Source organism: Falco rusticolus, chromosome 3 (assembly GCF_015220075.1).
Source record: "Falco rusticolus isolate bFalRus1 chromosome 3, bFalRus1.pri, whole genome shotgun sequence".
In the NCBI taxonomy this organism is placed as follows: Eukaryota; Metazoa; Chordata; class Aves; order Falconiformes; family Falconidae; genus Falco; species Falco rusticolus.
In genome coordinates, this window is record NC_051189.1 from 88,599,643 (window position 1) to 88,612,372 (window position 12,730).

A 12,730-nucleotide genomic window follows, 5' to 3' on the forward strand; every position below is an offset into this window, starting at 1 on the left:
CATTATTGTGTCAGGAGAAAAAAGGTGAACAGAGCAAGCCCAGAACAGCTTCTAAATACAGAATCTTCTAAATACAAACAAATAGTAAGATGCAACAGACAGCTTATTTCTGGATAATTATAGGCTGATCTTTCAGTGTGTACATCCCAAGGTCAATTGAGTTTGATCTTTGCAGATGTTCAGTAACCACTCTGAAATTCAGCAAGTAGGGTGTTACATTCACAATATGAAAGAGAACTTGGTCTGTAGGATGAATGGAAAACTATTTTACCCACCAAACTGCCAGGCATCATAACCACCAATATGATATTAGCGGGAGCTAAACTGCAATTTACAGCTCTCTGGCATAATCTAAAGCTACTTCAGAAATGAGATTAACTGTCCTGTTTAAATCAGTGTTATAGAGTGAGGTACAGGAGAGATGTTATTTCATTCTGGAGAATATCTACTTCCTACAATTTCAATTATTTGGAATTTAATTACCACCACTATAAAAGTACATTTTTAGTACAACCTTATTACAAATACGTGTGCTAGAAAGCCGCTCCTCTCTGATGTATTCCACTTAAACAAATAAAAAAAAGTTAGTGATTAGCTTTAACCTGTTAAAATACATGGGATCTCACTTGCTTTTTACCGTTTTGGCACTGCTGTTCCATACAGTTTCATACTAAGGTGATTTTAGCATGGTTAGGAAAGGGCCCTGGGGCCCTGGGGCACTGCCAACCCTGACTGTCCCTGCCTAGGCCAGGGTTCCCCACATCTTTCCATGGCCCAGGACCCCATGCCAGGCCCCTGGGGCTCCCCCAACCCTGCCCAAGGCCCAGGACCCCGTGTCAGCCTCCAGGGCTGTCAGGCCCTGCTGTAGGGATGCCGCAGCAGGGCTGATCTGCAGCTCCCCACAGCCCTGCCAAGCCAGGCCCACCTATGGGCTCATGTCTGACCTGGCCTTTGCCTGTCTCTGTCCCCAGGGTGGTGCCCTGTGGCTGGGGCTGCCCCAGTGCCCCTGGCTGCCTGGCTCCTGGCTGAGGCGGTGGGACAGGCCTTGGCTGCCAGGCCCTGGCGTGACCTACCCAGGGAGCCGCTATCCCTCACCTCTTTTCAAACACACCCATGCTGCTTCTTTTGGAAGTGCTGCCGATGTTTTGGCGTAGATTTGTGACTTTATAATACCAGAGATGGGCAATAATGAATTGTGCAACTTAATGCCAATTGGATCTGCTGTTTTCATGCCACATCATCTTATAGTCTTACTGCAAATTCACGTGAAAGATGCACTTAAATTCTTCTCAGATGCTTTGCTGAAGTAATTCCTGTGTGTGTAGCATGGGTCCAACCCAATTTTTTAACTCTGGTAAAATTTTCCTGGAGTGTTGTTTTAAAGTGAAGCAATACTGTGTATTGGAGATGAACACAAAAGCTGTAAATATATTCACTCTGGAAATAATAACAATAATAATTAAAAAAATGTTCACAGTACCTGTGCTTTGAGCAGAGCATTCACTTGCCTTTTCCTTTTTGTTGTGCTGAAGATACCCCGTTGCTACTGCCCTTGGTGCTTTCAGAGGGTTCTGCCAGAGACACTTTGGAGAAGAGGCTACTCCAGACTGTGGCTAATTTGAAAAAAACAACCAACCAACCAACGAAACCCAAAAAACAAAACAAGTCTCCTGTTAAAATGATTATGAATTTGACAATACGCAGAATGTCCAATACAGGCAACTAATGCTGCAGTCCTGTGTGCACTTTAAACACCTCTTGATGGAGGCGTGAAGCCTTCCCTGTTTTCAGGCAGATGTATTTGAACATTTGGAGACAGGACATTTGAGAGGGGCAGAAGAAAGACAAAGGCTGGACAGTTTATACCTGACTGCAAGTCATTAAAAGCAAACCAGATGGTTCACTTAACAGTGGTATTAAAGTAAAATGAGTAAAAGTATGCCTAGGGCATAGTAAAATCTATAATTTGTCATTCATCCTCAGCCTTAGCCAGTGATTGATGGATGATTTCACAAAAGTGTTCAGATTACATTCTGAATGAATCAATTTACTATAATATTAATACAGTGCAATTGCTGATGCATTTACTTTTTATTGCATAGACTTACTTCTTCACAATTTAGCTTACCCTTGGGGTATTGCTCAGTTCAGTCACCAATTGAAATGAATGCCATTGAGTAATGCTGAGTTCCTGTGGAAATAAAAAATCTACCTTTATGTGGAGTCCTAAAAACCTTTGGCTGAAGTAATTTTGTCTTGAGGAATATTAATATGATACAGCTCAGATGACATGAGCACTGCGTCCCAAACATTTTATTCTATCCCATGATTATCTGACATGGCCCATTTATCTGACCAACTTTACACCGAAGATAATGGACACTCTTGCAACACAGGTTAGCACACAGAGTGAAACTAGAGTGAAACTATAATATTTTGCATTGCCTAGGATCAGTGCTGCTAAAAGCATCTGCAGTATAATTTATACACCTATCTCATCACAGCAAACTTTCTTTGCAGTGAGGTGTCTAGAGAGTGAAAAATAACTTCAGCTTAAAAGGAAAGGGAGGGTTATTACCACTCATTTCATCTTCATAACCTAACAATAGTGTTAAGTTTTATATTACAAAACCATCAACTGTATTTTTAAGTGCATCTCCCCTCCAGGCTCTTCTTTTGACCTCAGCTTGCACCACTTCTTTCTCCTTTAATTTTATTTCCAATTTATTTTTTTTTTAACCTGGTTACAGTAGCAATTTCCTCCTTCGTATAGGTCACACAGACAAAATATTGCTTCCAAGATAAACTGACACTTAAGAAAAGATAAAACAGATGATTGTCTTGTCCTGGGCAAAACTTTTCTACCAAGTAAACAGTCAAGGACAGATAATGTAATCTAAAATAATAAATAAGTTTTTTGTATATTTTCCTAACAACTGAACGTTACACATTTACAATTTATGAGAAACTTCTCTGGAGATCTGCTTGTTTTTTCCAATACATAAAACCAATTATTTTCAAAAAAGAAGGGAACAATCATGTTCTTGAGGCCACACATGATGACACACTGTAAGTTCGCTGTGGGTTTGAAGAGTAGGCATTCAGCCAGCCTTAGCTGTACATAATATACATTGGTACATATGACGTGACCTCCCTCAGGTCCTGCTCTCACAGGAAATAATCCACATACAGCCTGGCCGACTGAATACTTCTTTGTTCTGTCATGTCTTAGGAAATTTGTAAAACTGAAGGTACTGAAGTTGAAAAACATCTTGTCAAAGTTTATTTTCAAAAGTTAGCACTTTTGCTGAAGGGCTAGAGATTAAACCTTTGGTGAAGAACACCTCATTCTCTATATTGATGAGTCACTACACTAAGATATACTTTGACTTGATAACCAAAGTCACAGTCAATCTTTCACAGGTAGATTATTTGCAGAAGAGGTGTGGAAATTTCTGAAACAATTGACTTGAAAAAAATCACAGGACTTTCCATTTTTAGCTCTTTAGGTGGTCTGGGCTAGGTAAAGAATATTGTGGAAGACAATTCCCAGTGGTTCCAACACCTTTTCTAGCTTGACCTTTTTTGCTAACTTGTTCATTGAAACCAGTTTTAATTAAAACTATGATAAAAATTAGATTGGGAGTTCAGCCTATAACAAGTCTCACAACAGCACTATTCCATTATTCATATGAATTAATGATAGTCTGTTACCGAGGAATATTTCTGTCCCAGTATGATACAGACAAAGTTAAAGAGGCTTTTAAGGCAAACAAGAGTTGATTATTTGGTGTGAAAGAGTCATAAAAAATAGACAGTTTTAAAGACAACATTCTTTTCATGCCTTTTCTGTTGCAGGTTGCCTTTGAGGAAAATTATACTCAAAAAACCTATTGAAATTACTTCCCACAATAGACTTATAGTCTTGACTTCTTAGGTCTAACAGATACTCATCAGAAGCTGAGGTTATATCTAGTAAATCATATAATTCCTCGGGCCCTATGGCCAAGTGTATTGGCCAATTGAATGGGACTCAGGAGACCTAAGCTCTGTTCCAGGTTCTAAGTCCAGCCTTCTGGGAAACTTCAAGTTTCTATGCTTTGTTATTAAAAAAAAACAGAGCAAATGATATTGACACTTTTGTGAAGGGTTTTGAAATCTGCTTATGAAAAATGCTGCATACAAGCTACTTATTTGTATTCTTATTATCAAGAGAAAGGGCTCTGTGCAGGAATTACATAGAGTGCCCATTTTCTCCCTGAAGGAAAAATTAAGAAGAGTGCCTCAGCACGTCTGCTAACAATTAACCATGCTACGGTTATGATATTTTGTATTATTGAACACTTCTGGTATGTGTGGTGACAAAGAGTTTTGCTTTTAAAGGCAGACTTGTTGCATGGAGCATGCCTTCTGTGAGGACCGTAGGCATAAGCACACATAGTGGGACGCTGTGCCACCAAGTAGGTCATCAGCATAGCACTGATCTGGGAGAAAGTTGGAGGAAGCCCAAAACATTGACCATATGGTCATGCTGGAAGCTGCCTTTCCAGTATGGTAGGGGCATAGCCAGGTATTGGTAATGTCAATGTGAAAATTTCTACATTCTTCCAACCTACAAATCTTTCTCTTCTACAAAGCATACCATACAGCAATGCTGAGTACTTTGCCACACAGTCTAGTAGGTTTCTCTGGGTTTTTTTAACTTCTGTGTTGGAAAAGAGAAGCAAAGAACTGGTTGAGAAAATCCAACTTTCCTGACTCAGAAACATGTCTTTTCTATGAAAGCAACAATTTCCAGGAATCTGCTACCTAATAAATTCATTTTTTCCCTATGAATTTAATCACCTATGCCCTGACTTTAGAAAGCATTTTATTTTTTTTATTTCATTTTTTTAATTTTTATTTTCTCTAAAGTAACAACAAAATAAATTGTAGTTGATTAGCCTTGATTTTAAGGCCAGGGGGGATAAATAAGCCTTTATCAAAAGAACAGCCATGAGAGTATGATTTAATCAGTCATACCTTGTGTGTGTGCTAAGTAGCATTTCAAGAGACACGGATATCTCTGGGAAAAAAAAGATAATGGTTTGGGCAGCTCAAGCTTTGTATGCTAGTTACCATCATTTTTTCTTTCCCCTGCATCCACCATGTTTCATCTTGGTCCATGTCCCTTTGGATAAGGCAACTGACTTCTTCACTGCCAGTGCTGTAATGGTCTAGTATGCCTGCCTGTCTCTGCTCTTAATTTGCCAAATTTGTGAATGCATGTGTTTATCTGCTATTCTTCTATGTATTTAGTATGTTTTTGTGTTGTGCACTGTGTGATATATTACATAATGTCCATGGGGCATAGAAACCCAGCACCCAGAATTTAAACTCAGGAACTGGCTGACCTGGCCACTTTTTAATTCTTGGCTTACTGAAATTCCTGAATCCACTGTTTTTCCACTGCAGGATTTCACTGTCCTACATACTCTTAGGATTCCACCTAAGCCACTAGCGTTCTAGGACACTAGATCTGTTTGATGTGTGCTTCGCTTGGGAGAGCGATCTGCAACTTCAGTTTGTGGGTTTCCTCAGACAATTTCTTATAATATTGCAGACCATTTCAATTCTGAACATCAAGATACAAGTCCACCAGTTTACTGCTTCTACTGTGGTATCATCATCATTTCCCAAAAGCAGTGTACGGCGATTTGGGTGGCTATTGCTAATAGTAAAGCATGTATCATGATGTCAATTAAAGTATCTAGAACTGTGTCCCAATTATTGATTTTCCTTTCTTTTTCTTTTTTTTTTGTTTCAATTCCCATTTCACCACCAGCTGCATTCAGACCAGGATAAAGGAGATGGATCACTTAAGTACATCCTTTCTGGAGATGGAGCAGGAGACCTCTTCATTATCAATGAAAACACTGGTGACATCCAGGCCACAAAGAGACTAGACAGGGAAGAAAAGCCTGTATACATACTCCGTGCCCAGGCTATAAACAGAAGGACTGGAAGACCAGTGGAACCAGAATCTGAGTTCATCATTAAGATCCATGATATCAATGACAATGAGCCAATGTTTACAAAGGATGTTTACAATGCCAGCATTCCCGAAATGTCAGATGTTGGTAGGTGCTAACTAATAATTGATTTTAATGTCTGGTCTGGGTTCTTTCTGTGGAGTTAACGAAGAACCCGAACTTTACAGGCATTGAATACAGACATCTGCTATTAGAGCCTAGAGTAAAAGTACTTCAGCCATTTAAAAAACCACAACTAACTCCAGGAAAATAGGGACAACAGTTTGCTGAAATCAGAGATGTTAGCTAAGTGAAACCCTCTCTGTTGTACTACAAAAAATAAAATACAATCTGATGTAGCTACAGTGAAAGTGAGCTGAGCTAAGCTGTGTTACATGACACCTGTAAAGAGTTTAATATGCTTTGTTAATGTGATTTAGTAGCAGTGTAATAATATGGTAATCCATGGTCACCTAAGCATGTCCATGCCACCCCTAGATCTGTTCAGCAACCCTTCTTTGGTTCAGGAAGGTAAAAAAAAAAAGAAAAAAGAAAAGAAAAGAAAAGGACAGGTTCAGAAGTGGTTGTACACACTTCAGGAGTGAAAACTGTCACCCAAGTCAACTCATCACTAATTCTGAGATATGCCATTAACTTCCTGTAACCTATGTTTCTCTTTTCATGCAAAAAACAAAGAGCTCCAAAGTCCATTGAAGTTCATTGAAATCTTTATATTGATTTAAAATGTATCAAGCTGTAAGAATTAATCAATAAAAGAAAATAGAACAACTTCCTTGAAATAAGATTTTGAGATTGGATGTTTTCCAGAGAAGTTGACAGGTTTGGATTCTTTATCTCTGATTCTTAGGGAGGTTATTTTGATTTCTTTGTCAGAGAGCAATGGATGGTTAAACTGCAAGAAGCGCTCTTCTAATCTGAATTAATATCCAGGGAGAGAAGCATTAATTAACCATGATGGAGAATGAGATTAAAATAAAGCTCAAGCAATATAAAAATAAAGACTTTGGGGCATACTCTCTCCTCTCATTCATGGGACTTGTCATATGGATGAAATCTCATCTAGAGAAGAGAGAACCTAATATTCACATTTTAATATGTGAAGTGAATATTTTATTCACAAATCTGTTTTAAATACCAAAACCTAAGCTCATTTTTTATGTCTGTTAACACTTTGCCTAGGATTTAACACCGTTTGTTTCTCTAGAAGACACAAGAAATAACAGATTTACATTCCTAGGGCAAATACCTTACAAGCATAAGTAAATTTGCAAAAGTATATCCTTGACCTAGATAAAATTCTGAATGGCTTCAATATCTGAGGAAGGGTGCACTTCTGGTTTCTTTGTAAGAAACATGATGAAGCATCTACATATCTAATCGATAAATGTGATTTTTAATGAACTGAGAATAAGCCAACTGTTATTTGGTTTTGTATCCGTGTCCTTTATCAACAGAGAAACTTCTACAAAATAAGAATATCTCTAACTTTTTGCCACAAACCTAACCTTTTGACCTGAACCTAAGCTATTTTTTTTTCTATATAATAAACTGTCTTGGCCATGAAAAAAAATGTGGATTTTTATTTTCTTTCATTTATCATTGCAGGTACCTTTGTTGTGCAAGTCACCGCAACTGATGCTGATGATCCTACGTATGGGAACAGCGCTAAAGTTGTCTACAGTATTCTCCAGGGACAACCATATTTCTCTGTCGAATCTGAGACAGGTTAGGGGACCTTATCTGTCATTCTGTGACAATGTCTGTAATTCAAAATGACATGCTAAGCCAAGCTAGAACATACTAGGCAAAAACTTCAAAGAGATTGCATCTTACTCAGTGCAAAATCTGACAAACTTAATAGAGCGATACATCTGTAAACATGACACCTACATTATTTTAATCTTACCAGTAAAGTCTAATAAATACAATTAGTACTGGATGTGAACCAGTTTTCAGTCATTTCTAACAAGCAGTGGGTATAGAGACTATTGTGGATGCTGAAATTAAACCAGACATGTTGGCTTTTATATGAAAACGAGAAACAGGTGGATGTGGAAAAAAGTGCTTTATCTTCATAGATCTTCACAATGGCTAAATTAAGACTGAGGGTTTGTTCATGGGTTTTTCTTCTCCTATTTCTTCAAAACTTGTTTGAAGTAATTATAATTTCTGTACATCTGGAACATATCACTTTAATGCTAATTCTATGAAAGAAATCTTAATTAAGAATAATGACAGAAGAGGTAAAATTGGCTGTTGTGCTATACTAGAAGATCACAAATAGAATCCCAAACTTCTGAGTTCTGTTTTTGGAAAATGTTGAAATTATACACAGTGACTGGATTTTTTTATGGACTGAATAACAGCTTTGGAAGCTGTGCGTGTAAAACATGAATTCTGGCTGACTGAATCTGCTGTACCACTGACTATCTGATTACATAGACAGTCCCTTCCCAAGTTTTCAAACAAAATTATCCAACACGAAACAAAGGACCTCAAGAAACTCCTTAAATGGGAACATCCACTGTGATAGGTTGCTGGAAGCTAGAGAAATTTGTTCTCCTCAGCATCCTTACAGGAAAGGAATGGATTATCCCAGATGATTAATCAGGTTTTGGCATTGTTTCTTAAATAAATCTTAGACACTCAGACAGGGAAAAGGAGGGACAGATTAGATATCTCAAAGAAAAACCTGAGGCAAAAAAAGGTACATAATTGTGAAAAGAGGGAGAGCCAAGATCAAAGGGAGCTTCCCTTCAAGCATAAGGTATTAGATAATAAAAGCAAGGATTTTGCACTGATGCACTTATTCTGACTTGGACAGTGCATTATGTGCTCTTTATCTAGAGTTATAATAAGGATAATGTAGCTGGGAGTTCACCAGTAATCTTTTAGCAAGAGGGTTGTGCGGGGTACAGAGGGGAAGCAAGGTAAACCACAGGCTTGATCTTCCTGCCGTGGAAATCAATTGCAAAACTCCTACAGTGAAGTAAGTCTGTTGAAGCTGCTGTGAATTTTGCCATGGATTTCAGTGCTCAGATTTTCCCCCTTTTGCCTACAAAGGAGTCAGTTCTTAGCCTTAAGAGACCCAGTGAGAATGCAAACATTTTGCTTCATGGTAAATCTGAATGACTGAATTTCAGTAGGAGTTGGCCTCATAACTGATATTGGTTCCTTTAAAGGTGGAAGTGACTGGCATAATTATTCAAATCAATGTATAAATAGAAATATATTTACCTGGGCGTGCTTGGATGCTCATAATTTTCTTAATTAATTTCTCTTCTCCCATTTAATGTTGTTGTACTGCCTCTTTAATGATGTCTTGCTGAAGTTAGCTTTCTTCTTTTTTTTACCACATCTGTCAAAATAAAAATATTGTCAGAACAGGAGAGAAAAGATGGAGCACATTATAATGAACAAAGAGCCCTTTTGCAGTTCAGTGAGAGACTTTAGCATGGAACTGAAAGGGGATAAATAGTTATGTAAAATAACACCACTCACAAATAAGTAGAACATCTTTCTGGGATGCCACTAATATTGTCTGTCACATAGACAGCAGCCTGAGCTATGATATGACAAGTCTATAATTTAATGAGTCATCTTATAAAAGTAAATATTTGTACTGGGCAAAGTTTACCTGTTACGCGGAGATTGTTTTGTTCTTTAGGCTGTGGGGTTTTTCTTAATAAGAATTACCATCAAAGTCAGTACCTTACTTGTGAACTCCCCCTCTTTAATTTTCATATTTTCAGGCATTATTAAAACTGCTTTGCTAAACATGGACCGTGAAAACAGGGAGCAATACCAAGTGGTCATCCAGGCTAAGGACATGGGAGGCCAGATGGGCGGATTATCAGGAACCACCACTGTGAACATCACACTGACCGATGTAAACGACAACCCACCTCGCTTCCCCCAGAGTATGGAACATTTACATTCTATGTCTTTACTTTAAAACAGACAAAAGTTGATTTGGTCTATTTTTTAACTCAGATATCTGCTGTCATGTACTTAGTGAGTATAAAACTTCCCTTAAGAAAGAAAAAGAGAACACAGAATCAAGAAATGGCATCATGTTCAGATTAATTGCAGTAACTGGGAAACAAATCTACAGTTGCAGTAGGCAGTCTGAGAGGTGAATTAATGTACAGAAACAACTTCTGTTTTTCCTGTCTATTAAATAGCTTCGACTTACATAAACTTTTCTTGTGCATTATCATTTCTATTAGATGTTGTGGTTGACTACATTTTAAGATATCTGTTCTATTTAAGCTTTGAAACATATTTATTTAAGCGTAAAATGATCCCAAGAGCAATTCTATCAAAATGAGTATTTATACCCAGGAAGCATTTGCCTCGGTGGCTTTTCCTGTATTCTTTGCATGCAGAAACAAAGGCATGTACATAAATATACCAGATATTTATGACTATTTTCTTTCCCCTGTTTCAGATCATTTGGTAGATATCTGTGTGATATTTGAGGGAATCAGTTGAGCAAGATCTGTTGGAAAGTAATTTCTATTAATGACCATTCATGACCATAAGTGGTTCATCTTTCATCCACTTCTCTGTCTCTCTCTTCCTTCCTTGCCTCTTTCCTTCTTTGTCTCTTGTTCTCTTTCCTTCCTTATTTCTCACTCTTTTTTTCTTCTTTTTATTTTGTCTAACCACTGCAGTGTGTGATGTGTATATATCACAGTGTCAGTGTGTGTCAAAGTCAAAAGCAGCTGTTAGAGAAAATAATTGCAGATACTATCAGACAAATCAGCAAGCTTTGGCGGTTAAGTCACTGGGAAAGTTATTGGAAGCAACTTGTCATTTAAGTTCAAAGTCTGCTCTTAGCTGTGGGCAACGCGTTTCCATTTAAATTAGAGCAACTTAAGAGAAAATACAGCACTCTACCCCCAATGAGTTAATTATACATCTCTGGACATAAATGTCTTCAGTATAAAAGCCAAAGATACAGCTTCATAATGCCAGCATACCCCAAGTAGAGTTTTTTTCAGAGGAGAATTCAATGTAGCACATTATTAATAGGCATTTGGGCTGGATTTGGTTTTAGTGTTACTAAGCTGCATTGGCCTGTGGCAGTTCTTACTATTTGTCCTTTAGCCTCAAGACATTTTTCATATACAATTTTGATATGCCCAACAGAGGCCCTGATAATGTCTAGAAATATGCTGCTAAAGACACATATTTGTAGGAAAACAAAATGCTTATCCTTCATACTTGAAAATAGATAGAAAAATAAGTTACTTTTATCCACACGAAAGTAAGGTAGAAGCTAAAGGCTGTTGCCCCAGGAAGGCTTGAAGGCACAGTGACTTGCTAACTCATTTGTGCATGCCCAGCATGGACAGAGGGCTGAGAGATGGTGTCCAAAGTACCATAAGACTGACAAAATTTCCTTCTTTGTCTGCTATAGGCACCTACCAATTTAGAGCTCCTGAATCTATGCCACCTGATTCACCAGTCGGCAGGATAAAAGCTAATGATGCTGATGTGGATGAAAATGCAGAGATTGAATACAGCATCACTGAGGGGGATGGATATGACATGTTTGGAATTACCACAGACAAGGACACACAGGAAGGAATTATAACTGTCAAAAAGGTACACAACACAATGTTATGCTCTGAAATAGCAGTCACAAGTTTACTTATACTTGTTTTCCATTTGTAGTGCAGCATGTGTTGTTTCTTAATTTGAATGCTATCTATTAGGAATCTCTACATGACCTATGTAAATTTATTTCTATACAGTTAATTGGGGTACTTCCTCTTATACCCTCCTTTGCTAAACCAATACACATACTTTGAAGGATCTGAGAAAGTAAATAACTTAGGGAGTGGGACGGGACTCAGAAAAAATTGTACAACATATCCACAGAATAACTCAAGGAGACACCACCATCTGTCTGATTTTCTCCCTATGATGCTTACAGGATTTGCTAAATTACTAGAAGGTGCTGTGTTAAGACCACAGAAATAATCAGTATTACATGCCTATTTTTCAGTATCAGGAAGTGTTGAATTCTATAGCTATAATGTATTAAAGTACATAGACAATTTTTTTTTTTTTACTCTGATTTAGTAAAAATGTAATTAATAAATACATCAGCATGCTTTTACTTTAGAAAAATAATAATCACAGCACCTTGCTGGATCACAGCAGACATCATCTACTAGGCTGCACATTGGCTGTCAGAAGTTTTGAGAAATATTCTTTACAGTGCATTATCAGGCAAGCTTGATAAGGTTACAGATATCATCCTCCATCAGTTCAAGTTCAGTCATCACTAGATAGGCATTGTGTAGATTTTCCGAACATGCACTTGCTTGTTGATATCAGTATGACACCTGTCATTACTTGTTTTTTAGGAGATGCCTTCCAGGGGCTGATTATGATATCAGTCTAACTCCGTCTGCATTTCTGTCTGTTGTTGACAGAAGCTGTGAATCTTCTACAACATAATGGAAAAATGGGGTGACTACTCTCCCCCCACATTTCTCTAAGTACTGTAACAGAGTCACTAAATGCTGCTTGTTCATACTTTTAACAGAGTGTAATATAGTCATAGCCTATCATAAAACCATTTTTTTTCCTTAATGGGTGGTCCTGGATGTCCAGACACTAGATGTCAAAGTGTTTCATTTCAGTGATGGAATGGCAATATTTAAAGAAGCAGTTCCTAGAAA

At 37.8% G+C, this 12,730-nt stretch overlaps 1 protein-coding gene across 1 annotated transcript in view; it reads left to right on the forward strand.

Annotated features, from left to right (window-relative positions):
• Nucleotides 1-12,730, forward strand: part of CDH6 (cadherin 6) — a 107,958-nt gene that overhangs the window by 71,824 nt on the left and 23,404 nt on the right. Inside the window, exons 3-6 of the mRNA XM_037381562.1 lie at nt 5,825-6,119; nt 7,638-7,757; nt 9,785-9,952; nt 11,458-11,645. Coding sequence (XP_037237459.1) covers nt 5,825-6,119; nt 7,638-7,757; nt 9,785-9,952; nt 11,458-11,645 — 771 coding nt within the window. The remainder of the gene's footprint in view (nt 1-5,824; nt 6,120-7,637; nt 7,758-9,784; nt 9,953-11,457; nt 11,646-12,730) is intronic.